Source organism: Emydura macquarii, unplaced genomic scaffold (genome assembly GCF_026122565.2).
Source record: "Emydura macquarii macquarii isolate MOO-44397 ecotype Brisbane River unplaced genomic scaffold, CSIRO-AGI_Emac_v2 contig_1253, whole genome shotgun sequence".
Taxonomy (NCBI): Eukaryota; Metazoa; Chordata; order Testudines; family Chelidae; genus Emydura; species Emydura macquarii.
In genome coordinates, this window is record NW_027131390.1 from 40,443,410 (window position 1) to 40,470,469 (window position 27,060).

At 48.1% G+C, this 27,060-nt stretch overlaps 1 protein-coding gene across 1 annotated transcript; it reads right to left on the bottom strand.

Moving 5' to 3' along the window:
• Nucleotides 1–439: 439 nt before the first annotated feature.
• FTCD (formimidoyltransferase cyclodeaminase) lies at nucleotides 440–26,949 on the bottom strand. Its single transcript, XM_067549936.1, has 13 exons — nucleotides 26,776–26,949; nucleotides 25,628–25,811; nucleotides 25,004–25,132; nucleotides 24,000–24,088; nucleotides 12,302–12,481; nucleotides 8,818–8,955; nucleotides 7,781–7,912; nucleotides 6,752–6,813; nucleotides 5,569–5,698; nucleotides 3,992–4,153; nucleotides 2,668–2,711; nucleotides 2,262–2,400; nucleotides 440–608 (listed from the first exon to the last, which is right to left on the bottom strand). The coding sequence occupies exons 1-13, from the start codon at nucleotides 26,827–26,829 to the stop codon at nucleotides 522–524; spliced, it is 1,530 nt and encodes a 509-aa protein (XP_067406037.1). The 5' UTR covers nucleotides 26,830–26,949; the 3' UTR covers nucleotides 440–521.
• Between the last annotated feature and the right edge of the window lie 111 nt (nucleotides 26,950–27,060).

A 27,060-nucleotide genomic window follows, 5' to 3' on the forward strand; every position in this document is an offset into this window, starting at 1 on the left:
TGTGTGCTGCCTGTTCCACTTGGGAAGAGATGGAAATCCACCCCAGAGCTTCAGCAAGTGGAAGGCTGGTGCAGAAGGGAGAACGCAGGGCAATGCAGCTGCCTCTGAGCCATGGTGTTGCAGGGATCGGCAGGCCAGGCAATAGACAGAGGAAAAGGCATTCCACAGGCAGCCTCAAGGTGGCTTTGCATTTCCCACTGTCCTGCTTGCCTCCGCAGTGCACGCTCCTTCTCTGGGAGGGGGGTGACATCCCTTAGCACCACGAGCACTGACCCAGAGTGCTGGCCACTGGCCCCGGGTTACTCTGCACTGGTTTGGGATGTGACAGCACCAGCATCGGAGCTGGATGACCGCAGCTATGGGCTTGTTAGGGGACCAGAGAGCAAGGGCTGTCTGAGCCCGGGCAGCGCTATCATAACAAGACCACATAAGGAGTGAGAACATTTGAGGTTTGTATTCTGTGCAGTGGGGCCCAGCCAAGCCAGGCCTCGGCGCTACCCCTGCTGCCGAGCAGCCCCCTCTCACAGCCCACGGCTCTCCAGCAGGTCCAGCACCAGCGCCGCACTTTGCTGGGCCTCCGCCAAGAAGCTGGAGACTCTGCCATGCATCTGTATGGAAAAAGAAAGCGCCTCATTTCCTACCATGTGTACATGCACCCTTCAGACTCCCTGCCCACCCTCCTGCCTCCGTGCTGGATACCTCATCAGACGTGGATGTACTGACCTACATTTCCAGAGTCTACCCTGAGCCCCCAGCCCATGGAGCGAGAGACCATAGGCCCACCTAATCCATTGTAACGGGATGCCTGGGCCAGCGCCCTCTCCCAGAGAGGCAGGGAAGCAGCAGGCCTCCCTTGTAGTTAAGGGCTCATGCTTTGGGACAAATTCAGCAGTGATGTAAGTTATGCGTGTGGTGTAAGTGGGTGCGAGTGCTAACGCAGTTAATACTGCTGGCCTGGATTGGATAGTTAGTAGAGGGAGCGTAGCATGAGAAGTCACTGATGGGCGGGGTCAGATAAGCAGCCCCCACTTCTCCCACGACACGACTCCTGCAAACCCGCTCTGCAGCACCCTCGCCCCAAAGGGGTCCCAGGAGCCCATGGCTTTTGCTATTTCCACCAGTAGGAAACATTTTCCAAAGCACCTGCGTGACTTAGGCGCCTATAGCTCAGGATTTGCACTCCTAAGTCACTTGGGCACTTTTGAAACTTTTGCCTAGCAGCTGAATGGACTGTCTCTTGCCACAGGCCCCTGGGCTCACTTCTCTCTTCCAGTCTCAGCTTCCACATGGAAGGAGCCCAGAGCACAGTGGACCAGCTCCAAAACAGCTGAAATTGGACCCTGTCCTTGATCCTTGTAGGGAGTATCTCAGGATGTGGGGGTACAAGTAGTTTCCCAGGCAGCAGGGAAATGGAACTGGCATGCTGGATGCCCCAAAGAACAAGGGCAAGAGATACAGGAGTTGTAGCATTTATCTGAAATCTCCTATCCCACTTTCGGGAGGCTCCTGTTTACTAGGGTGTGCTGAGATGCAGCATTTTGTGGCGTCAGACACTGGAAGGCCACACAAGCAACACAGCTGGGCGGGAGGCTTTTATAAGGGGCCATTGTTTCACTAGGATGGTGCACGGCTTTGAACGGTGGGGCTGCTTGGTGTGAGTGCATTGACTGTGCTTCTCTCAAACTTGCCCATTATTTTACATTCCCCAGAGGGAAGCACCTGCCCCCTTGGGTCTGTGGGGCAGCAGAGGAGCCCTGGCTCAGCAGGGAGCAGAGAGGCAGAGGCAGTGACCAAACACGGGAATTACTCCTAGGGTTTTCGCTGGGCGTCTGCTTCCCAGTCTGGTTCGGGGAGGCTGAGGGACTGACTCTTCAGGTGTGCACCAGGCATAGGGATAAGCAGGTTGCTAGAGCAAAGAGGGGCCTCTACCCCTCGCCCCCAGCAAGAGCTCCCGGGGGGCCAGGGTTGGATAGGGACAGGAGAGGGTGTTGGGGACAAGAGATGACTTGTTCTGACATCCCAGCGGTTTCTGGGATGCCATAAGGACTACAGCCTCTGGCAGCCAGGCACAAGGCTAGGCACAGCTCAGCATGGGATCATCTGTGCTGGGATCCACTCTGAGCAGGGATGAACCAGGGTACAGGGTGAGCAGGAAAGATGTAACTCTGCTCCAAGGTAGATTTCTTCCACTCTGCATTCCAGCTGGGCCAAACTTCTCTGCAAAAGACTCTGAGCCCGCTTCTAGTGCCCTAGGCCAGTACCTGGATATCTGATTTGCAGGCGAGGTTCCCGTACTGTGCCATCTCTTTCAACGTGGGCCACAAGGCATTCACTTTCTCTGCCAGCAAGAAGGGGACACCGATAGCCCTTTTCAGCCCTTGCTGCATAGCAGCTGTGCGCCTGCGAAAAGCAAGAAATACAGTCAATCTGACTGGAAAGGGCAAGCAAGGAAAACCATTGTGGAAAGGAGAGATATCACCCCATGGAAACTGGGCTGGTAAAATCATTGTGCAAATATTTAGGTTTTACATTTTATTTGCTCATCCAAAAATGACCCACCCTGTGATGAGTTAAAAATATGCCTTTCCAAAGCGCATGGGGAAAACACAAAGAATGATTAATGAACACTGAAAGTAGGACAAATGTCCAAAATCACACAATACAAACTTTTCTCTCTCTTCAGGCGTGTTCTTAGGCAGCTTCATTGCATCCTGTTGACAAACAAACAAACAAACAAAGGGTGTCAGACAGATATTGAGCCTTTGCCCGTTCCTAGTGCCTAATCCCAGGATGGCCCTCTCTGCCTGAAGGGGGAGAAGGTGCCCATCAAGGCTGTGTGTTTATTTCACATGCTGGCTGAACACCCTCCAATGAGTCGCTGCCTTGTGGTGCACATTAAAGTAGCCCAGCAGTTGCTGTCAGTCACATCAAGGCTGTGGCTGACCCTCAGTTTTGGAATGAAGGAGACAGAACTGCCTCTCCAGTGCCCCTTTCTCCTCTGCCTGGCGGAGTGCTGGTGTCGGAGGGGATCTGTCCCCTTGGGGCTCTGAGGACATTCCTTGTTGTGCCTGTTTCCGGTCACTCCACTGTGATTCTCTTCCGGGACACCCATGGGAAAGGATGGCACAGTGAGATGGCTGTGACCTGATCCTGGGGAGCCAAGAACCAGGGTCAGCAAATGGGAAACTGGCGGTGCAGTGACTGCAGAACACTCCCCCAGGATAGCAGGAGCAGCCCTGTGTGCTAGAGTGCAAGCAGGCTGGGGATCTGCGAGGGTCAGGCTCACAAGCTGTGCAGTGCTTTCTCTGCCCCTCCTCCCAGCCCACGTCACCCTTCCACATCACTTTTTTGTGCGCGTTTCTTCCGTAGTGCATCTCTTGTTACGCAGCTGCACCCTTGCATGCTCTGTACAGATCTCTGTGCAGGTGTCCTTCCTTTGCCTCTCTTCTAGCAGTCTGATTTGGGAAGCTGATCTCTCAGCACAGCTAAATCCACACTGCCCGAATGACCAATTCCCCTTGCTGCGGCAGCGAGGCTTTGATTGATCCTGGGAGGTCACTGGAGTGTTATCCGGACGGACTAGTTCTATTTTATTAATTTGGCTTTTGGGCTGTTTTCAATTTGATAAATGCACCTTCCCTGAACGCTGGCTTATTGCTGGGTCTGATTTCAAAATGCTGGGCCAGACCCTGAGCTAGAGGAAATCTGCCCAGATTCACTGATGTCAGTGGAGCTGCAAGGATCTACATTAGCTGCGTGTCTGGTCCTCTCTACTTGTCATCGGGCTTATGTCCAAGAGACACTGGCACGCTCAGCTCTCCACTTAAGCAGGGATAAGTAGGAAATGTACCCATAGGGAACTATCATGTCAGCCAGAATTTCCCAGCATCCCTGCTTAGCTTTACCTATCGCACTGGTAATTAGCGTTACATCCTACGGGAAGGGGCAGAGGGAGAGCAAGGGATGAGCAGGGATTACACGTACCACTCACCATGTAACTGCTGAAAGCAAGGGCGTCTGTGTCCACGATGACGATCATCTCATTCATGGCCTGATGGAACGGGGGGATCAGCTTCCTCATGACTGATTCCAGCGTCTCAAACTGACGCTTTCCGTAGGACATCAGCCCCACCATGCAGCCCAGAGCTGCCCCCTGCAAAGAGACATGGGGACAGCTGCAAGCGTGTTCCCTCCTGCACCCTAACCAGAGAGGACTGCCACTGCCGTTCCTGCCCCGACATGCATGTTCCCGTGTCCGCGACTCTGCTGGACAAAGAGCCTCTGCCTGCCTGGGGAGGGTACAGCGAGACACGCCCGTAAAGAGTGAGCGCTACGTGGGCACTAAATAATCAACTAGGAAGTGTTACCAGGAAGAAAGCTGACTGTGAGCCGGCACTGAGACCGTCCCCAGAGCAAAGGGGAAGAAAAGGCAAGCGAGTACAATAGTTACCATGGATCACTTTCATTGGGCCACCGAGGAGGCTGATCTATTATCAGCCCAAAAGCGCTCTCCACTGGCTAGATGCACCTGGCCCGTGGGGCGTCCTCCGTGACCTCAGCCAGGGGCCACGCTGGCCGGACTGTCAAGATATTCTTTGCCCAAGGCGACGTGAGTCAGGGTCAGAGGGAGGTCTCCCCTGACACCTGGAGAGGAGCTGGGGGCAAGACCTCGGGAGCAGGCCATGTTTGCACTGGCACGCCCTCTCCACCCAGGTGCTCAACGGGTGGAGCGGCTTTGCCAAAGTGAGCCATTTTGGCTGTTTTGGGTTCAAATTCACTTTAGCCTTGGATGCGGGGAATGAAACGTTGTTATCCTGATTGTACGAGTCACGGGCAGCAAAACAGCCCTTCATATGCCCTAACTAACTAAGACGACGCAGAGGCTGCAGCTGCAGAGGTTCCCCGCTAGCTGGCGAAATCCCTAAGTAGTGGGCCAAGTGGGGGAACTGCATGTCATGGCATCCCAGTGAGAGGGAGCAGCAGGGATGGAAGCAGCAGTGACGGCAGCAGAGGCCTTGCTCGACCCCCCTTCTACTGACCTCAGACAACGAACTCTGAGGGGGTGTGGTGGAGTGATGTGTTAATGAGACATTTAATCCATTGGACTGTCCCATTGCAAGGTGGGAAACTGCGGCAAAATATACTGGCCATGGAAATGCGGGGCAGGTGTTTACTTCTTGTTTGCATCCCTTCGAATCACTGTTGCCATGGTTTCCCAAAGTAATGCTGGGTTCTCGCTCCCCTTACCACAAGTTTTCTTTTGTTATACAAAGACTCAGGGCTTGCATTTGGGGAAGTATTGCCTCGTAGAGCCACCCAGGGTTTCAGGCGGAATAGAGGGGGAGATGGGGCTCGAGCCAGCTCTGGTTTGCACTGTTAAGAGAAACACTAGACAGTGAACCCAGCACGTCGCTGCCGACACCCCCTGGCAGATGGGCTACAATTACTCCTACGAATCACTTGTGGGCAGTGGGCTTCTCAAGAACATTAAACCCAGCACAGGCTCCCCAGCCCCGCAGCAAAGCAGTTGCCCTGCTATAACCACCGGAGAGCCAAGTGTGGACCTACCAGAGCAGACATTGTCGCAGATACCGATCCTCCCCCCGGGGCAGCTGACCTCGCGCCAACAGCACGCACAAACGTGTGGAGTGACTTCGACACCAAGCCTCCGTCAGCCTGGCCGTTCTGCACCAAGTATCTGCCACACAGGAAATCGGGACAGGCTCAGCTCCACCCGGCGCCAGCTGCTAGCATCAAGCAAATGCAGGGAAGCCGAGCCCCAAACACGTTCCAAAGACTGACCTGAGTGTAGGCCTCTTCCCAGCATGACCCTGTATCATCCCTTTGCTAGAAACCTGAGCTGGGTCCCAGGGGCACTCTCAGGGCGAGATCATCACAGCCAAGAGCCACTCTGAACTCCACAGCCCCCAAAGACCCCAGTAGGTGTCACTGCGGCACATGCGGACATCCCCATGCTAGCTAGCTTGGCTATTCAATGGCATATTAGGCTATGTGTGCTGATTACTCAGCAAACTCTTGCAGCTCCAGATGGGGCTGTCTAAAACCAACACTTTATTGTCCAGTGATTGAGCTGGGCAGAAATGAATTTCTGTTCTGTGGGACATTCTGATATTTTGAAAAAAATATGTTCTGAACTGGAACAAAAAGCCAGAGTTTTGAAATTTCCCATGAAATTGAAATTCTGAATAGTTTTGATTTGGGACCATTGAAAAGTTTCATTTCAATAATGTCAAATTGTTTTGTTTCAATAAGGTAAAAATGTGTCAAGTTTGATAGTGTTTCATTTTACTTTGACTTATGTTTATATATAACATATTAAAATATGAAATATAATATACATTATATTGCATTAAATTCTTAGAGTGAAAACAAAACTAATTCAAGTGATGAAGCTGAAACAAAACATTTTTGCTGTATCAAAATGAAACACTTCAACATTATTGAAACAAAATGAGAAAGTCAAAGTGATTCTTTTTGACTTTTTCCCATCAAAAACTTTGTTGAAATCAACATGTTTCATAGGGCAGTCAGGAGTGTTTTAAACCCTGTATGAACACAAATGGATTCCCAGTCTCATCTCAGGAAGATTATGCTACTTTGGGATCTGACAGAGCAACAACAAATTGAGTCAACAGCTATGCTCAGAGACTTGTGAGCAGATGCAGGCTCCCCCAAACGTGCATGGTACAAATAAAGAGAGTGACAAAGAAAACAGACAAGGTATCCATACTCAATAATGCGCTCCTGGGGGTTAAATGGAGACAAGGAGTCCAGGCCCAGCCGGCTGACTGCCTGAAATGAACAAAGATGAATTCATCAGAACAGAGTTGACACACTGGGGGACACACGAGGGACAAAGTTCAGTTTCAAGGCTCATCAGATGGCCAGGAATTCTAAGCGAGTGATATGATGTAAATACCCATCCAGTAAGGACTGGCCTCATTTGGGACTCTACTACACTCTTCTGAAAAGCAATGAGCAGTTTTTACAAGTAACTTAAAATTGGTTCCAGCTATGAGTATGTTCGGATATCCATTCCAAGCAACAGCAGCAGCGAAATTAACTAGCTCTTACCTAGGAATTTTCACTCCTCCAATTCAAAATGAAAGATGGTAAGTCTCATTAATTCTCATCTAGAAGTGTGATATTAGATCTAAACAAAACTGGCCCTTTTCGGTTCTAATGATGCGTGGCATGGCATTTTAAGTACAGCACCACAACTTTAAAACCCTGAAACCTGATTCATTTTCATGTTGTATATTATTTTGAATAGGGCATCACACTTCACGATGCATAGCACATGGAAAATGAATTATCCCGTGGGCCAAGGACATAGTTCGCACTTGTGTAAGCCTCTGGGAAGCTCCTGCAGAGTTTTAATTAATCCAGTATATATAGAAATAGACTCCTTAAGGACATTAAAGGGCTCCTTTCACGCACAGCACTTCTCCACCCTCACAATTCGCTGAACATTCCTTTAGAACCTAACCCCAATTAATGCTGTCTCGTTAGCAGAAATAAGTCTTTCTTAGAAAGTCACTCAGGCATTTTATCTGCCTCAGGGATGTGGTTTGGTTTCTGAGAAAGGGAATAAATAGGAACCTCCAAATCTTTCATAAGCTCTGCTGGAAAATAAAAAGACGGCTCTGATTTTGCTTCATTGCTTTCTGCCGGGCCCTCCCGCAGGCAGCCGCTATCATTTGCAGCTCCGTACAGTGAAAGATTTCTGAGCAGGGATGTCAGTGAAAGCTGGCCTCACCAGTCTGATTTTATGTTCCTCCTCCAGGATGAAGAGGTTTTCTTTCCGAATGTAATACTCTGCCGCATCAAGCATGGCCTTCTTGGGGATGAGACCCACCAGCTGGGAGCCCACCACGGGCAGGCTCAGCTCCTGCAAACAAGGGCTCACATTTAACAGCCCTTTAGCATTACAGCTCCACTGACTGCTTGCCCTCTCCTCCTGCCCCCGCTCCTGATCTGCAACACAGGGTACCCGTGACTCTAGCAGGCTCCATCCCACTCTAGGGGCTGAGATAACAGTCAGAGCTCTCACTGTTCTGTTCCTTTCTCTTTCCTTCTGCTGCTTGGGCCCAGCCGGCAGCCCCCTCATCCCAGGCACAGCACGTAAGGTCTGCACAACACGGGACCTTAATGTCACTCCTGGGGCCTGCTGCCCCCATGTCCCTCGCTCCAAGGGGTAGATGTCCCAGTGCACCTGGTGCTTATGGAGAAACCCCAAGGAAGGGCCTCTCCCCTGCCCTGGGGGAGAGGGAAGGAAGGGGAGAGCTGGATGGCTCCCTAGTGGATATGCCAGTTAGTGGCCCCCCGGAAATATGAGAGTGGGAGGAGATAGCTGACAACTCACCGAACGAGGCCATCAGGGCTCCCTCCCAAAAGGCAACTGACGGTAGGATGAAAGTGGGGCACAGAGGCGGAGGGGACCCACAGATAAGCTCAGAACCACAGGGTGTTCCCTGTATCTTAAGCCTAGGACAGAAACCTTGGCCAGGCCGCTCTCCCATGTGAGGTAACTGCCAGCCTGGACAGCATGATGCGGCAGCCTGGAAAGGCTCATGAGGCACACATGCCTGTTCCCTTAATGCCTGAATGGTGATGGTAGGTTGTGGCTCCCTGTATATTCACCCACACACCTACTACAAGACAAGCTTTCATGGCATAGGCACACAGACTTTATCTTGCGCCACCAGCATTTTGACTGTAGTTTTAATTCTCTGAAGGAGGCTGGATGCTCTGGTTAAAATGGCTTCAAGCTTGCGCAGCACCTGTGCTACTCACCCGGGCATCTCTGCAGACCTCCTCATAGACCGTGTGCAGGGAGGTGATTTCAAAGTCCAACAGGTTGGTAGAAACCTGGGCAATATTCTCCTCATCCAAGTACCAGCCCATGCCTTGGACCTTCTTCAAACGCCCAGGCTGCAGAGAACCACTACACTTCAGAACTGCGATGGCTGGCCCTGGGAATTAGCCTTCTCCAGCCCCTTCCAGAGGAGTTGCGACAAATAAAGCATGCTGCAGATGCTGGGCACGGACTGATACACAACATGGCCTCTATGCTCTCCCCCACTCCCTGCCCCACTCACCGGGGGTTTCTGTGGAACTCTGTCCTTCTCCCATTCTTCCCTCCTCCCCCGGCACTTTTGGCCGCTCTCCCTGGCCCCTCCTGGCTGCTGCCTGCGGGGGCTTGGCTTGGGGTGGCAGCTCACCAGCTTCCCCGCCCTCCCCCAGGCTGGCTGTCGGGACAGGGGCCCAAGTGAACCAGAAACTTGCTAGGGGGATGGGAGGAGGGTGGCTCTGATTCCCTTGGCCCCTGCCCCTGGCAGTCAGCCTGGACAGGGAGGAAAGGTTGCACAGATCAGCGTCCCAGCTGCCTGGGGCTGCTGCGGGGGGTGGGCTCCGGGGGCGCTGAGCTGACCTGCATTCCAGCTGGGCTTAGTCAGCCCCGCCAGCCAGAGTGAGGGGGCGGGGCCTCAGGCAGAAGGGGCGGAAGAGGGCGAAGGGGGAGCTAGCCTCCCCGAAGGGAGTTGCATGCACGGCACACAACAGCCTGTAGTGTCCCCTCCCAGCCCGAAGTGGCCAGTCCCATGCCTGCCTCTGTTCCTGGTGCAATGTTTTCCGATGGTCAGGGGGGCACTTCACACCCGTCAGCTGATGGGCTGTGAAGCACCATTCCTAAAGGGTGCCTGATCACTGGCAAGGCCAGCCCCGGTGGATGCTGAGCACCCCCTATTTTTTTCTGGTGGGTGCTTGGGCCCCCTGGCACACACAGAACTCAGAGCAGCTCTGCTAGTTACTTATTCGGCTCCATGGCTTTGCATATGGCCCTGCACACTAACAGAAACGGCAGCTCCCTGCCCTGAGGAACTTACAGTCAAAAGACTGTGGACACAGATGGGAAATCTCCCTGGCAGGGTCAGTGGTTCTGTGGGGTACCCGGCCCAGATTATGCATCCCAATACAGTACCCTGCAGCATGCTTTCACAGCTTACTCCAACAAAGACCTGAAGCTCTCTTGCCAGACTGACTGAGTGTGTTTCCACACTGGACTAGGAGGGGTCACTGCAGCACATGCACACACACCGACAGTGCCTTTGATCTAGCTAATGAATGACAAGAGTGGTGACATGGCAGCAGCACAGACTGCACAAGCCCACGTGGGCCCTTGGGTATGGACGTGAGTGACTATCCCACGCTGCTCAGCTACACTGTGATTGGTCCCCACACTGTGCAGAGCAAAGTCATGCTGCGGTCCCCCTCTGATTGCCATGTAGATCAGTGGTTCTCAATCTTTTTGGCTCAAGGGCCACAAATATCATTTTTACAACCCTGAAGGGCCACCGGTCTATCGATTCATAAAAATGTATTGATGTATAACACCATTAAGGACTACAAATCACTACATATTTAAAGGAAACATTTTAATGCTCCTGTGCTCATTTTTACATTCACTGTTTTACACCTACAAATGACTCACAGTATGTCACACACTCACTGACAAAGCACTGGTGTCGGTGAGTGACTGTCACTACACACTGAAGCACATGGCCTGGCAGCTAAGTCATGGTGGGTGGCCTGCTAAGTGCAGGCCAAACTGCAAGGCACTGATTTTTAGAGTCCCACTCCTCCTCAAGCATGGTGGGTCCCGGCTGCTCTGCCAGCAGCTCCTCCCCGCCACTGCAGCCAGACGGACGGAGTTCAGCGAGGAGACTGCCTCCTTGCTGCTCTCCCATCCCCCTGGCTGCAGCAGGGAAACAGCAAGCATCCTTTAGCCCCGTGCGCTCCCCCAGGGTCCCTAGGCAGTGGCTCCCTTCTACAGCCAGTTGGACAGGAGATCAGTGCTCTCCTCCCTCTGACTCCAGCAGGGACCCCAGCACCTAGAGACTTAGGCAGAGCACTTTGCTGTGCTCTCTGCTACAGTCAGGGGGAAGAGAGTGCTGATTTCCCATTCCCTTGGGTACAGCAAGGAGCCTGCACTGGTCTTATAGCCCCACGGCAACGTGCTCCACTTGGGTGCTTAGGCAGCGGCTCTCTTCTGCAGCCAGTGGGAAGGGAGTGGCAGGCCATTTTGAAAGACACTGTGGGCCACTTTTGGCCCTCGGGCTACAGGTTGGGAACCACTGGTGTAGACAAACTGACAACTCTGACAAACACTTGGGTTATGCTGAAAGCCACCTGGCCAGAACAACCTGTACAGCTCCTCCCTACAAAAAATCAAACAAATGCATCCTGTATTACTTATGATGGCAGCCTTGCTGTTTGGAAGTAGAGCAGAGCTTGTGTAAACCTTCGCATACACTCTGTGTGTAATGCTTTGCTCCAGTCTCCTATTGCTCAGCCCCAGAAACCCACCCCCAATTTCCTTCCATCGCTCCCAGATGTATCTGCTCAGATGCATTCCCATCCTTTGAAGCCCTAGATTCTCACTATCAGACAAGGGACGGGACCCATCCTGAAATCCCTCCTATCCATGAGCCCAGTTGGGCCCCTGCTTTGGCCAGCGCCCCTGGCTGCTCTTTGGCTGTTGGGCCATGTTAGAGACTGACTGAAGGCATGTTCTACAAAGTGCAAAGTATCTCTGGGTGCTGGGGAAGAGTCATAAGCAGCTTCCCTTCTTCTCTAGGTGGGCCCTCAGATGAGGCTCTGGCATGGCCCTAGGGAATGACTTGACTGACATGCATGGAATGTGGGATACTCCCATGTACAGAGCTTGAGGAAAGATGACAAGATGATCACCCTAATAGGAACGCAAGCACTCTCCTGTGGGGAAATCATGCCTGCCCTTATGCAGGGAGCATCCTCCTACGCTATAAATGGATAAATATGTCAAGGAATATGGGAACCCTCACAGTAATCAGAGCCTCAGATGCTCTTCAGCTCAAATGTTTTTTGTTGCCTGCTCAAACAGGCTACGACAAGGGTTGCATTTACCCAGCTACCTTGGTCTAAGGAAAGTAAATTCCTCCTCACCTAGATCCATAATTCAGCAACATGAAAATAACTGGGAGGGATAGCAGACCTGTACAAGCCCAATTTGTAATTTTTTTAATGTGCAAATCGGGTGTGGCCTGTAGCACAACCTGGCACAATTCTCCCTTACTTCGGGACAGCAAATATAGAAGCTCAGATCTGGACACTTGTGGAATTAGAAGGCAATGAGGGAGGGATTTATTCATTGTTTATTTTTGAGCCAAACCTCTATTTTTTTCAGTGCCATATCCCAGAGGAGCCTGATTATTCTCAATAAGGAACCTGAAGGGATTACCTGGTCCTTTGCGCGGCCCTGCTCCCGGATGTTGAGTGCAATCCGATGTGCCAGCTCCTTTGTGCACAGGAGGTTGATGTTGTATGCGATGAGAAATGTGCGCGCACCAGTTACAGTGGCTCCCCATCTTGGAACAAAGGACGCAGAGCCAAAATCAGGAGCCCACTCAGCCTTTGTGAGCTTAGAAGAGAGCGAAAGAAAGAAATGAAATCCACTGAAAGGAAACTCCTCACCATTTAGGGTCAACCATGTTTATGTGTGGTGCACTCTCCCACCAGAGAGCTGACTGCAGGAGTTAATTCAGAATTCATAGACTGTATGGTCAGAGACAGGCATTACAAGCATCTAGTCTAACATTCTGTCTGATACAGACTGGAGGACCTACTCCATCATTCTGGCATGAAGCTCAACAACTAGTGGTTGAACTAGAACAGATCCTCTGGAGAACATCCAGCCCTGTTTTACAATTCTGGCTCTTGGGAATCAGCAGAAGAGACATGACACATTCCTCACGCAGAGCTATTTTCACGCCACCTAGATTACTGAGCACAGGCAAAGAGAGGGAGATGGAAAGAGAAAGATCCTTTTTTGTTAGGAGTGGTCTACACTAGAGTTTGTCGACCAAAGTCAACTTTCTGCACCAAAACAGTGCTGGTGCACACACTGCAATACCTCCCTGCTGCCCCAACTCCCCTGATTTTGCAAAACAATAAAACCACCTTGACGAGAGGTGTAGAGCTTTTTGCGCCAAACTTTTAGTGACAAAGCATTAGTGTAGCCACCATGCTTGCTTATTTCACAGTAAATGGCCTCCAGCAGGTGTCCCACACTGCCCATCCTGACCACTCTGGCCATCAGTTTGAACTTCGTTGCCCTGCAGCCATCCACCCCTCCCCCTTTAAAGTCCTGGGAATTTTTGAAATTCCACTTCCTGTTTGGTCGACGTGGAGCGCTCACATCACATCTTCCCAGCTGACCATGGCAGCTCCACACACCAAACACTTTCCTGCATGGAGCACACCAGAGCTTCAGGATCTGATCAGCATTAGGAAGAGGAAGCTGTGCAGTCCCAGCTCCGCTCCAGCCAAAACAACTTCAATACCTATGATCAGATTTCTCATGGCATGGCGGAGAAGGGCTGTGAACGGGACACACTGAATTGCTGAGCAAAAATCAAGGAGCTGCAGCAGGTATAGAAAAGACTGGGGGCCAAACTGTCACTCTGGTGCAGAACCAAAGACCTGCTGCTTCTATAAGAAGCTGGAAGTCATCCTTGATGCCAACCCCACCTCCACAAGACCCATAGATAACTCCGTGGGCCTGGAGACAGTGGACACCATATTCAACCCTGGTGGATGAGGAGGTCGAGCTGGAGGACGATGCGGAGCAAGGGGCTGGTTTGTTTGGTGACATGGGGAGCCAGGATCACTTCTCAACCCCAGAGGGTTTGAGCCAGTCCCAGTCCTCCAGCTCTGGTGTTCAGGATGCAGGAGAGGGGAGCTCTGGTAAGTGATTTTTTTGATCTGATGCTGCTTGGTTACATGAGGTACAGCTGTCCTTTGGTTTGTAGCATTATACGGCTGGTTGAAGAGAGAGAAATGCATAAGACTAGCTGCGTTTGCATGGGCTTCCCATTCCTTTGTGCAGCTAGGCAGTGCAGCAGGGAAGTGTGTGAATTCACAGTGAGATTTCACGGGAATTCATCAGAGAGATCTCTAGGACACTTTCCTGGAGGTATTCGCCAATTCTCTGCCGGAGATTCCTCAGCAGAGCTGCTTTGTTTCTTTCCCCATTGTAGGAAACTTTCCCATGCCAATCAGCAATCACTTGTGCAGGGACCAAAGCGGCACACAGGCAAGCAGCATAGGGACTGGGTTTGAAGCTGCTCGCATGGAGGAGATGCACCCTAGCATCCCTGCTTACTCTCAGGAGTAAGATATCGGCTTCCATGGCCTTCACCTGTGGAACATGGTGGCAGAATTTGAAATTTTGTCCCTATCTACATGCATCAATCCCCCAATCAGCCACTCAATCTTTCTCCCAGCTTGAGTGCCTTCCCTCCACGCCCCCAGGCACAACTCTGGGCATTTGTTGAGCTGTGCACCTGCCAGGGGACAGTGAGAAAGAGGTGTATTCTACAGCAGTGAATCAGGGTTGTTAGTGCACTGACAATCATCCTTCTGTTCATTGTGCTTCTACAGATGTGCCCTTGAGGGGAAACCCCAACACACCTGTCAAGTGTCTGTGGCGGATAAGAAAGTGCCCTCAGAGGAGATAGAAGGGGATGTTCCAAGAACATCTGTTCCTCTGAGGCGGAAAAAGAAGAACAAAAGACAGAGACATACTGTGTCTGAAAACCAGAAAACGGATAGGCAGGAGAGGAGGGGAAACCAGGAGTGAGTGATAGCAGGTCACGAGTGTGTAATAAAAGCCATGGAGGAGCAAATGTAGCTGCTAAAATCACTTATAACACCGCAGACTGAATTCATGTGTATTCGCCTCCTCCTTTGCAGCCAATACAGAACTGCTTTCCACGCCCTTCCCAAACTCCACCTACACATTCCTACCAAACTCCCAGCCCTCCTTGGTACCTCGTTCACTCCACCCCTTCAGACAGCTTCCAGAATGGTAGCTGGGCTTACACTCAGCTGTCATAGCTCACTCTGCCCTTCACTGCTTTCTCCCCTCCAGCCCAGCTTTTTGTCTGTGCTGTGAAAAATTGTTATTTTGTAAAGACAGACTATGTGCAGAATAAGAAATCTTTATTTGTCTCTTGCACATGGTGGTTGCACCTCACATTGATACAAAGTGCAAGCTGGATAGCAGTCTTAGCATGGCACAGTGCTGTTTACAAATACACCTTATTTTTGCTCATTGTCAAAATGGTTCCTCATGGCCTCCCTGATTTGAATGGCCCCCCACTGTGCCCCCCAATAGCCCTGACATCTGGTTGTTCATAGTCAGACGCAAGGCAATCCACCTTTGCGCTCCACCCAGAGGGAAACTTTTCACTCTTAGCTTCATAAATAGTATGTAACACACAGCAGGTTGCAATAACCATGGGAATATTTTCCTCATTTAGATCATTCAATGGTCATTCAGCATCTGCTCAGCCTGTTATTGAAGCTCTTCTTGCCGCTGTCCAGGTTGCCTATGTAAGGCTTCATGAGCCATGGCAGTAAGGGTCTCCTAGGTTGGGTCTCCCAGGATCACTATGGGCATTTCAACATCCACACTGGACTCTTTTGGTCTGGAAAGAAAGTCCCTGCTTGTAGCTTTCTGTACAGGCCCATGTTCCTGAAGATGTGTGTGTCATGCACCTTCCCTGACCAACCCACACTGATGTTAGTTTTTTGTTAGTGCACAAGCAACCTACCTCAATGGCTGCCTGTATTATACCAGTTTTGGGTGGCCCACCCTGTGAACAAATCACGCTGGACCAATCAGAAACCGTTCTACAGCTATGTCATAGAATGCATTCTTCCTGAGCAAATCCTATCATACCAAGATTTTAAAACAAGAGCCACTTCCTCCTTCCTTCCTCCCTCCCCCTCACCACTCCTCTCTCCTCTAACAATAAAACCTTTTGCCAACATGATAAAACAAGATGAGTTTTGTAGTGAAATTAACAAAAGCTGGTTTACAGTAAAATGGCCAGAAATCTCTCAATGTGAAATCACTCAAAAACAAAAACAAAAAAACCCCCAAAAAACCAAACCAAACCACAGACTTGCTTTTAAAAGATTGAAAAGCAGTGGATAAGGTATAAAAAGGAGTAAAAAGCCTGTTCCCCTCCCCACCACACTCCTAACTTTTTAAAGGCAACAGTTTTAAAGTTTTGCCTAAAGGTTTTAGATTGATTTATACAAAACACACACAGGCTGGCTTTTGTAAACCAATGGATAAAAGATAAAAAGCCTACTTCCCCCCTTCCCCCCCCCCCCCCCACACTTTCCTAACTTGCTAAAGGCAACCATTTTAAAGTGCTGCCTAAAAACTTATTTACGAAGTCTTTTGAACTGTTTAAATGGATTTACAATAGAACTCTTTTACAATTTTACACTAAGAAAGCCTCATACAAATACAGAGAGGTTATTTTTTTTCAAATTTAAAATGAGATAAACACTGACCCACCCTTATTTAAAGAAGCAGATGCCTTCCCTGAAAAAACTGTGACTGAAGTAGATAAAAATTGACCCTTCATTCACAACCCAGCTGTAAACTTTGTAGAGAGAGTGTCATGCCCAAGAAAAGTTTAAGAGGACAGTGAGATAAATATCCCCACACCCTTCCTTGTTCTTTGAAGCTGTTAACTACTACAACAAAATGTTTACTAGCATGCTTTTAAAAATCAAAAGCCATGGCTTTATAACTGCATGATAGGAGTAAAGCTATATTAGCAGGTTTTTTATACTGAATGACACCAAGAAAGCATCTTATACAAAGAAAGCAAGAGATTACTTTTTCAAATGGAAAAAGGAAAACCTTGTATTTTACAACAAGAGCCATTCAACACCCTTTGAACTGTTTTGAAGATGTAAGATAAACACTGCCCCTAAAGAAACAAACCCTTTTTAAAAATTATTTTGCTAACTTGAAAAAACAGCCCTATGACAAGATGAGTTTTGTAGTGCAATAAAGATGCACCTCTTTTTCTATCCTAATTTTTTAAGGTTGTTAAAGTTTAACAAATGCACCAGTCTTTAAATATTTGCCTAAAGGCATTTGCTTATGTAAAAGAGGCTAATTAAAAAAAATGTAAACCAAGGAGAGTTTTAAAAAACAGTTTTAGATTTGTTAAAGACACTTGTCAAAGTTATAGCAGGCTTTCTTATTCTGGATGACACTAACAAAGAAACTTATACCAAAACTTTTTTAACTTTAAAAGGAAAAATTAGTATTTTACCACCAAGAGGCCCCTTTCTAACTGCTTGAAGCTATAAGATAAACCCCACACTGGATATCTGAAGAAACAGACCCCTAACTCCCCTCCCCTCATGACTTTTTTCCCACCATTTTGCTATCATATAAAAAAAGTGTATGTTTCTTAATTCTTTTGCTAACACGAAGAAAACAGCATTGTTTATTTTTTTAAGTGAGTGAGATGTAAGACATTTTTAGGGATGTTTTGTATAGAGTATGGCTTGTTTGATGCAACAAGCTTTTTAAAAAGCTGTTAGATTTTGCATCAAAAGCACAGGTTTAAAATTAAATAATGTAAGCCTAAAGAACTGCTAAGTTTACTTAATTTCCATAACTAAATAATTATCGTCTCTGTGACACAAATTAAATAAAGGGTTTGCTGTTTTGTATGTAGTGGAGACCTATCTGAAGCTGCAAGCTTTTTATAAGGCTGTTAACTTTTGCAGCAAAAGCAGAGTTACCATTTACAATAAAAAGAAAAGGCATTTAACACATTTTAAACTGTTTACATGGCCTTAACATATAAAATAAGAAGTGTAAAGGAGAGAAATTATGTAACAGCCCCCTTCCTTGTCTCCTTTTTTTCCTAGAAGAACTGTGTGAAGGAGGTAGATAAAAATTGACCCTCATCCTGGTTATTCAAAGAAATAACTTTTTAAAAAATGAATGACCATGTAGTCATAGTCTGGTAAATCATTTGTACATTTTTTAATTTTGCCTCAGTAAACTATAAAATCTGGTCCCATATTTCTAGGCACGTAAAAAAAATCCTCTCTTAAGAAGTTGCTGCTCATGAAAATAACAACACATCTAAAAAAAAAAATTCATTTTGCAGCAGTAGAAATTAAAATCTTCAAAGGGATACACCATCAAGCTAATGAGATCCACAACATACCTTGCAAGCTCGGTTTTGTGATTGATTTTTGTAGTGCTTAGAAATTAAACAACAAAGCATCCACATCCAAAGGGAAATAAATCCTTGCCAACATCTCCTGTCATTGCATATGTTTTCAGGTTTGTTAGTGCTCCATGCACAATAATTTCAAAGGCAATCTTATTTTAAAGTAAGCTTTAGGTTTCTTTAATGTAATAGTTCCTTCTTTAAACATGGCGGTGGAGGGGCAAAATTAAAATATGTACAAATGATTTACCAGACACTGGCCACATGGTGGTGCAGTTTGCTAAAGGGAAAAGATCATGAGTAGCAACTTCTTATCAAAGATAAAACAACGAGAGTTCTGTAGCACTTTAAAGACTAACAAATTTAATTTCAGCAGGCATAAGCTTTCGTGGGCTTCAGCCCACTTCCTCAGATGCAGTTGGTAGAAATAATACAGCAAATATTGGTAACATATATAGGAGGCAACATATACATATCCAAAGGCATAGACAACATGGGGTTGGTGGATGAAAGCCGGGTACTTGAGGCCTAATGACAATCATTGAGTAGGAGGTGAGAATAGGTGATCAGAGAAAATTACTTCTTGTAATGAGAGAGCCATTCCAAATCCCTGTTTAAACGCAGTTTGAATGTGTCAAATTTGTAGATAATTTCTAATTCAGCAGTTTCTCTTTGAAGTCTGTTTTTGAAGTTTTTTTGTAGAAGTATAGCAACTTTCAGGTCAGAGACAGAGTGTCCTGGGAGACTGAAGTGGTTTATGGACTGGTTTATGGTTGTTATTTTTTATATCTGATTTGTGTCCATTTATCCTTTTGCGTAGTGATAGTCCAGTTTGGCCAATGTACATTGCAGAGGGGCATTGCTGGCACATGATGGCATATATAACATTAGTGGATGTGCAGGTGAATGAGCCCCTTATGGTGTGATTGATGTGGTTAGGACCAGTGATGCTGTCACTAGAGTCGATGTGTGGGCAGAGCTGGCAACGGGATTTGTTGCAGGGATAGGTTCCTGGATTGGACTTCTTGTAGGGTGTATTGTTGCTGGTGAGTATTTGCTTCAGGCTGGGGGACTGTCTGTAAGCCAGGATGGGTCTGTCGCCCACTGCCTGAGCGAGAGACGGATCATCTGCTAAGATAGGTTGTAGATCTTTAATGATGTTTTGGAGAGATTTTAACTGTAGGTGATGCCTGCTGAAATTAAATTTGTTAGTGTTTAAAGTGCTACAGAACTCTCGTTGTTTTTGCTGTATACAGACTAACACGGCTACCCCGCTGGAACTCTTCTTATCAAAGATGTTTCTCATCGTCCTCTGACTCGACCGCACTGACTGGCAGTAATTATATTCCTATCCTTGAATGCTGTATCCGCTTTCCCACTGAGGACAGGGTATGATTATGATTATAGAGGAGGGAACCGTTGGGCTTGACTGGATAGGGGACAAGGATTGAAGGAGAGCCTGAGGCAACTGGGGCTTATTGTTGGGATGGGGCCTGTGGCAGGGTCTCCATTCTTTCCCATCTCTCTGGAAGCGAGTCACTGATGCCACCAGCTCCTGTTCATTCTTCCCATGGTCCCAGCTCTGCTTGGCTGGTGCTATGCGGGGAGTACTGTGAAAAGAGAGATGCCCCACAGGCGGGCAGAGCCTGCGCTCACATGGCCTGGCAGTCCTGCTGGTTGTGTGAGGTGATGTGAGAATGTGAGGGGGATTGGGCCCAGACCCCGGCCCTGGGTGATGAACAGGCACCTCAGCACAGAGATAATCCCTCACTCATAACCTGGAAAACTCTGTCCTAGGTCAGGGCCAACCCTGGCTCCTGGAAAAGTTTGGTCAATGATTTCACTGGGTGCAGGGTTAGCCCCCCCACAGGGTTTGCCCTTTTGGATTTACTATACTTGTCTCAGAAGGGGGCAGAGCACTGAGGGGAGAGATCTGTAAATCCAATCGTACACATTGCTGGATGCACATTATTCACTGAAAAATTCCAGTTCAGGTTCACTGAAATATTTAGCAAATTTGTGTAGAAAAAAACAAACAAATTCATAAGACCATAATAATAACGGCCTCCCTGCGTCAGACCAATGATCCATCCAGCCCAGTGTCCTGTCTTCAACCACCATGGTCAGTTCCAGGCGTGTCAGAGGGAATGAACAGAACGGGCAGCCATCGAGTGATCCATCCTCTGTTGTCCAGTCCTAGCTTCTGGCAGTCAGAAGTATAAAGGACACCCAGAGCATGGGGTTGCATCCCTGCCCATCTTGGGTAATGGCCATTGATGGACCTATCCTCCATGAAGGCATCTCATTCTTTTTTGAATTCAGTTACACTTTTGGCCTTCCCAACATCCTCTGGCAACAAGTGCCACGCAATTTCAGGCCGATTTTATTTTATTTTTTTTTTAAATTAATAAATCTCAAAAACTAAACAACATTTTAAACTTGGTTACTTGCACAGCTGTAATGACGGCACTGCCTGCAGCATAACTCTGGTCACTGTGGCATGCGTCACCCATGTGTCACTCCATGTAACTCCACTGGAATTCAGACAGTTACGCCTGGGTGAAACTGGTGCGTCAGGAGGAGGAATCAAGCCTGCAGTTTATACCAGCTCTTGGAGAAGTTGCTTATTCATCTCCACTTGTTAATAGCAGATGAACTTAAGCAGAGGCAAATGTAGGCTGAGAGGTCTCTGATTACTAGGCATTCTCATCATTTCCTCCAAAATAAACTGGCATTTAAAATACTGGTATTTCTGATGATAGTAAATGTCACTCAGAGAGCTTTCCTGTCAATTAACCTTTCTTGAAAACTGTAAGAATTAGCCTGGAAAGCTCCCACCATGGGCAGTGCTGGTGCTGCGTGATCAGCCAGTGCTAAGTACACAATATCACCACATCACAATTCAAATCCTCCATTCAAGATGACTTTTGGTTTCAACATTTCCCTAGGTTTTATTTTTAAACATGTGAAAATATTAAAAAATGCTGTAAATCGAAAAAAGAAAGTTTGTTTCAGGTCGAACAAAATGTTTTGTTTGACCTAAAATTTTATATATATATAGTCAATTCATTGACAATTAAAAAAAATGGTTTGGGGTTGACCAAAAACTATTTTTTCCCCCATTTTTCAGAATAGATGGCCAACTGAAAAATCCATTATTCACACAGCTGTGATCCCAATCCGGCAAACCCATGGGGCGAGGTTACATGCCTGCTGCACTGAGGTTATGCTGTACATGGCACAGCCACAACCACTCACAGAGTAGGGTGCCTGGGCTTTCATTGCCTTGAGAACTATGTCAGATGTCCCAACAAAGCACAGGCAGACCCTACAAGAATAGTTACACTGTCCCTATTGTCAATTCCAGGTACTGCAATTAGGTAACACTAGTTTTGGAAAATAGTTAACAATCAGCTTTCAGTTACAGCGAGTTATGGAATTTGGAGTTATGGAATTTCACCCTTTGTAGCACTGCTAAGAATTATCACAAGAGATACCTGATCTTCAGTTTGATCAAGGGTCAGTCCAGCACTTTTCAGAAGCTTTTTTACGATCTTAAAAAAAGCACTTCAGGCTCATCAGGTTCGTTTGGTTTTTAAATGTATTTCAATTTTTAAAATAACCAATAACATGCCTGTGCAAGTCCCTAGGGTTCAGCTAGTTAAAGGTATTTAGGTACCGAAGCCACCTAGGCTCATTTGAAAATCCCATTAGGTGCTTCTGCATCTTTAGGCACTTAAATACCTGTAAAAACTGGCCACAGAAGCCCTAACATACACTAACAATACAATACAATCTCAGCAGCATTAACATGATCTGCTCAAGAGGAACTCAGCCAGCCTCCTCCAGAAACTCCTTTCCACTCCTCCATCCTCTAGGAAGGAAAACCTCAGCCTCTCCGAACACCCTCTGGAATGGGGTCTTTTCAGCATGCCTAGAAAGTCACCAAATAGAATCAGAGAACCATAGGACTGGACCTCGAGAGGTCATCTAGTAGTACCTAGACCAGTGGCTCTCAACCTTTCCAGACAACTATACCCCTTTCAGGATTCTGATTTGTCTTGCATACCCTCAATTTTCACCTCACTTAAAAACTACTTGCTTACAAAAATCAGACATAAAAATACAAAAATGTCACTGCACACTAATACTGAAAAATTGCTTCCTTTCTCATTTTCACCATAGAATTATAAAATAAATCAATGGAATATAAATTTTGTACTTTCATTTCAGTGTATAGGATATAGAGCAGTATAAACAAGTCATTATCTGTATGAAATTTTTGTTTGTACTGACTTTGCTAGTACTTTTTATGTAGCCTGTTGTAAAACTATGTAAATATCTGGAACTGATGGAAGACCTCTGCATACTCCCGGGGTACACATACCCCTGGTGGAGAACCACTGACAGGTGTTTGTCTAACCTGCTTTTAAAAATCTCCAGTGATGGAGATTCCACAACTTAACTAGGCAATGTATTGCAGTCCTGAACTACCCTGACAGTTCGGAAGTTTTTCCTAATATCCAATCTAAACCGCCCTTGCCTTACTGCAGTTTAAGCCCATTGCTTCTTGTCCTATCCCCAGAGGTTAACGAGCACAATTTTTCTCCCTCCTCCTTATAACAACCTTTTATGTACTTGAAACCTGTTATCATACCCCCTTCCTCCCCCTTTTCTTCTCCAGTCTATATAAACCCAATTTTTTCAATCTTCCCTCTGGGGTCATGTTTTCTAGACCTTTCATCATTTTTGTTGCTTGGCTCTGGACTTTCTCCAATTTGTCCACATCTTTCCTGAAATGTGTTGCCCAGAACTGGACACAACACTCCAGCTGAGGCCTGATCAGCGCGGAGCAGAACAGCAGCTATTGTCAGCATTGCCAGCCCCAAACTTTTAAAAATTATGAGTTAGGTCCCCCAAAATGATGAGATTGCCTTAAAATCATGAGGCTTACAAATAAAAATAAGTACTAATAAATGGTGGGTTCTTACTATTTGCCCTCTGGCTTCGCAGACCCCTCGGCTGCCCTCGGGTCACATTTTTAAGTTTTTCTCTGTAACCAAGAGAGCTAGAAACTTCCTTTGTTTAGGAAACGAAAGCCAAGAATCTCACCTCACCACATGCTTCCAGGAGCTGGGGCTTCAACAGACACACCAAACACCATGAGACTCATTCTAAAATCACGAGTGCTAGCCAGACTGTATTGTGGACCAAAGCAGGCAGAAAATTCCAGAGTCTCGGAGCCCATCACCCTGCCAGCTACCACCTGTCCTCTGCAACGAGGGGGAGCCAGCTCAGGCTGTGTGTTTCTCACCCAGAACTTTCCAAACCAAAGCAAACCAAAACAAGAGCAGAAAAGTGCCCTGGTGATTATCCTCATTAACTGAGTGCTGACGCGGTGCAGAACATACACTAAGACACAAGCCCTCCCTTCCCCAAGGAATTTGAGAGTTTTTAAGGTAAAAGTCTCCTCAAGTCACAATACCCTTATTTGGCTTCTGCATTTTCAGAGCTAAGTGGAAAAAACCATTCAGGTGATGATGTCTAAGTCTCTAGACAACCTTCCCTCCAGGCCCAAGGAAGGCAATTTCTCTCAGCCTTAACAAAATCTTTTGCCTGGAATGATAAGTGTATTGAAGCCAGCTGGTTGATCTTTAAGATTGTGCTACTAACTAACGAAATCCCATCCCTAGGCAATGACAGGCACAGTGCACAAGGCTATTTGACGTCCTGCTCTCAGCCTCTGAGTGCAACAGTGAAAAAGGCCAGAGCATCCACAGAGGCTCCCTCACCATCATGAACAGCTCGCTTTTGTTCCACAAGCAGGCTTGCCAGTCCCTCCCCGCCATTCCTAGACACCCCAAGGAATCTAACCTTTTCAGGAAGGGCTTCGTATTCCCCAGCTCGGATTGCCGGCAGAGATTTTCTGCTCTCCTTCCTCGCTGCTTCTCCGTACAGGTACACTGCCAGAAGAAAGGCACATGTGACGGACAACTGGCATGGATCCATTCACCGCATGCATGTTAGTTTGGGTAGGGACCCAGGTGACACATGCACTGGGAAAAGCGCTAGATGTCATCCAAGGGGTTCGAAGGCATGACAGCTCTAACATAATGTACCACAGCAATGGACACCACATTCTGCTTCTGGTGAAATCACACGTAGCTTAAATGGAAACCTCAGGGAGCGTGGCAGGAGACTGACAGCTTCCCTGACACCTAGATGACCAGAACTTTCAAAAACGATAAAAGTTCTTGGGTCTTAAATCAGTAACAATCTTTGTGTAGACCTGGAAATCCCATATATACACTGAAATCAGCTTCTCCTTCATATGTAGGCCAAATTCTGAGTTAGCGATTCCGTGCTTTCCCTGCCACCAAGAACAATGAAGGTAATGTAGGAAAGTGCTCTCAGCAGGGCTATCTATTTTTTACTCGTACTTCCGAACTTTCCTAGTCATCAGGGCTGAAAGTTTGAAAAGCGGCGAGTGATTCTGGGTGCCTCGACTCATGAGACTCTGAAAGTGAGCAGATATTCTGAAAATGCTGAGTGCTCCCCCTCTCTCAGTTGTCTCCCAAGATGGGCTCCCAAAATCTCTCGTGATATAGTTGAAAACCCCGGCCCTCTTTGTTCATGTGTGGTGGCTTTCAAAGCTCATACACTTCTCTTGGGGGATAATTTAGTCCGTCAACATTTTTCCTAAGTTAACTCTTCTATAGGTGTTTTTTAAATCACCTCGGTACAGTTCAAGAGCAGCACTGAAGCAGAACAATGTTCGGTAGCTACGTGAGCACAGGGGGAGATGGTGGAATTATTAAAGAGGTCAGAAAAGAGTTGTATGCCTACAGAATTCTCTCCCCTCCCCATAAGCAACTCACCAGGCACACGCAGCTCCTCCGACAATTGCTGCCCAAACAGATTGGCACAGCGAATGCATTCTTCCATGGTGACATCCCTCACTGGCACAAAAGGACAGACATCCAGGGCCCCCATCCGGGGATGTTCTCCTAGGAAAGCAAAGCAATATTCCAGAGACATGCACAGAGGCCTGGACAGGGCCTGGGAATGGGGGAAGGGAAGGGAAGGAAGAGCAAGTTTAGAGAAGGCCAGACTTTATTTATTCAGTCCTTTTGATTTCAGGACTCAGCTGACACCCCATGGATGTGACAGGAATCACTGATTACGCTGGCTGTGTTTGCTCAACTGACAGCCTAGTTTACTCCAGCAAAAAGAAAACGAGCGCAAGTTCAGGGCCATCAGAGGGAGAGGTGAAACCTCGGTTCCCATTGCAGCCTGCCCTTGTCTTTGCCACGCAGGACATGGGGATGGTCTGTTTGAACAGTGACTGCACTTTGTGTTTGTGCAATCCCCTCTGCCAGATCCACGCTGGACCTGACAGCGGAGACCTTTGGCAGTAGGCTGTACCCAAAAGCGCCTCCCCCCAGACCCTGGCGCTCAGCGGGGCTCTCCATGTCCTTCTGCCCCGCCACCTCCCTCGTCACCTCTGTGCTTGCTCATGTCAATGAACTGAAAAGCCACTCTGGCCGCCTGCAGCGCGCCCTCTACCACGTCCTCTGGACTCCCCACAAAGGTGTAGACAGTTCGATTGGTGGAAGGGCCAGCATCCACATCCAGTAGGACGCACCCCAGACTCTGAGAGATGGCCTCGCTAATGGCATCGATCACCTGAAAGAGAGCACAGCCGAACATGGGGCTTGCCCTGGTAGTGCTTTTCTGACACAGGCATTGGTTCCCATCCTGCTCCAGCTCTGCTCCTGCCTTCCCTGACTCCTGGTAATCCAATTCTGATCTCAGCTCTGACTCCTGCCTCCGCCTCCACCCTTGGTGCTCCTGGTCCCACCTCTCATTAATCCTGGGAGCTCTGGGCAGGTGGCACAGCGCTGCGCTGGGACAGGGAGGCAGCAGGAGGGAATGGGGATTCCAGCCACTGTTCTTCAAGAAAAGTGGGGCAGTGAGCTCGGTCATGGGCCTTTCCAGGGCTGGTCAGGCCTAGAAAACCTCAGCAGCAGAAATGGGAGCAAGGGCAGGGCCAGGCACAGGGCTCGGCAAGTGGACAACCCAGCCTCCACTGGAGAACCAGACCAAGGCAGGTCAGTGCCAAAAGGTATGGGGCTCACTCGTCTCCTGCTTGCAACTGGGAAAGCCAGCTTGCTCCAGGCAGGCATGCTCTGGGGGAGGCCGTCTTGTGACAGAGTGGGGGGGCAAGCCTCACTCAGCACCAGCCCGGCCGATGTGGGACCCAAGCCGCAGCTGCGAGTCTCACTCTGGGAGCAGCGAAGGTGGCTGCAACAGGTGTCCCTGCAGGCCTTCTCCGCTCCCATGGAATTCAAGGAGTCTGGCCATGGATTTTCAGGGCAGCTCTGGAGAGTCGGAAGGGAAGTGAATTCCGTGTGTCATACAAAACGGTAATCGTGTGGTAAACTGCAGCTGATGCATGTAGGAGGAGATCTTATCTGAGGACAGGCTGCAAGCATTAACTCCACACCAAACACCCTCACTTCTGCCCAGAGGCGAGCCATGCAGAGCAGCAGCCAGGGCAGCTGAAAAGCAAACAAGCCAAGGACCTTGCACACACAGTTTATTTCCACAAAGTGAGTCACTTAACAGAGCGAGAACCTGAGCCCCTTACCTCTTTGTTATTGCCCTCGGAAAAGTTGGGGACACACTCCACCAATTTGGACATTGTGCTGGTTTCTTTCCTCCTCGGGGGTGTCCCTTGGCCTGCACGTCACTTGTTGGTTCAGTTTGTGTAATGCTGGGGTGTTAGCTCCGACCTTTCTGGCTGCAGAAATGGAACTAGAAGAACAGGCATCTTTATAGGGTCTAGCCAGTAACCTTTCCCAATCTCCAGGGTTTCTCATTAACTACCCTAAACTGCAGCCAAGAGAAGAAAAGTTTCATGATTAAACAAATA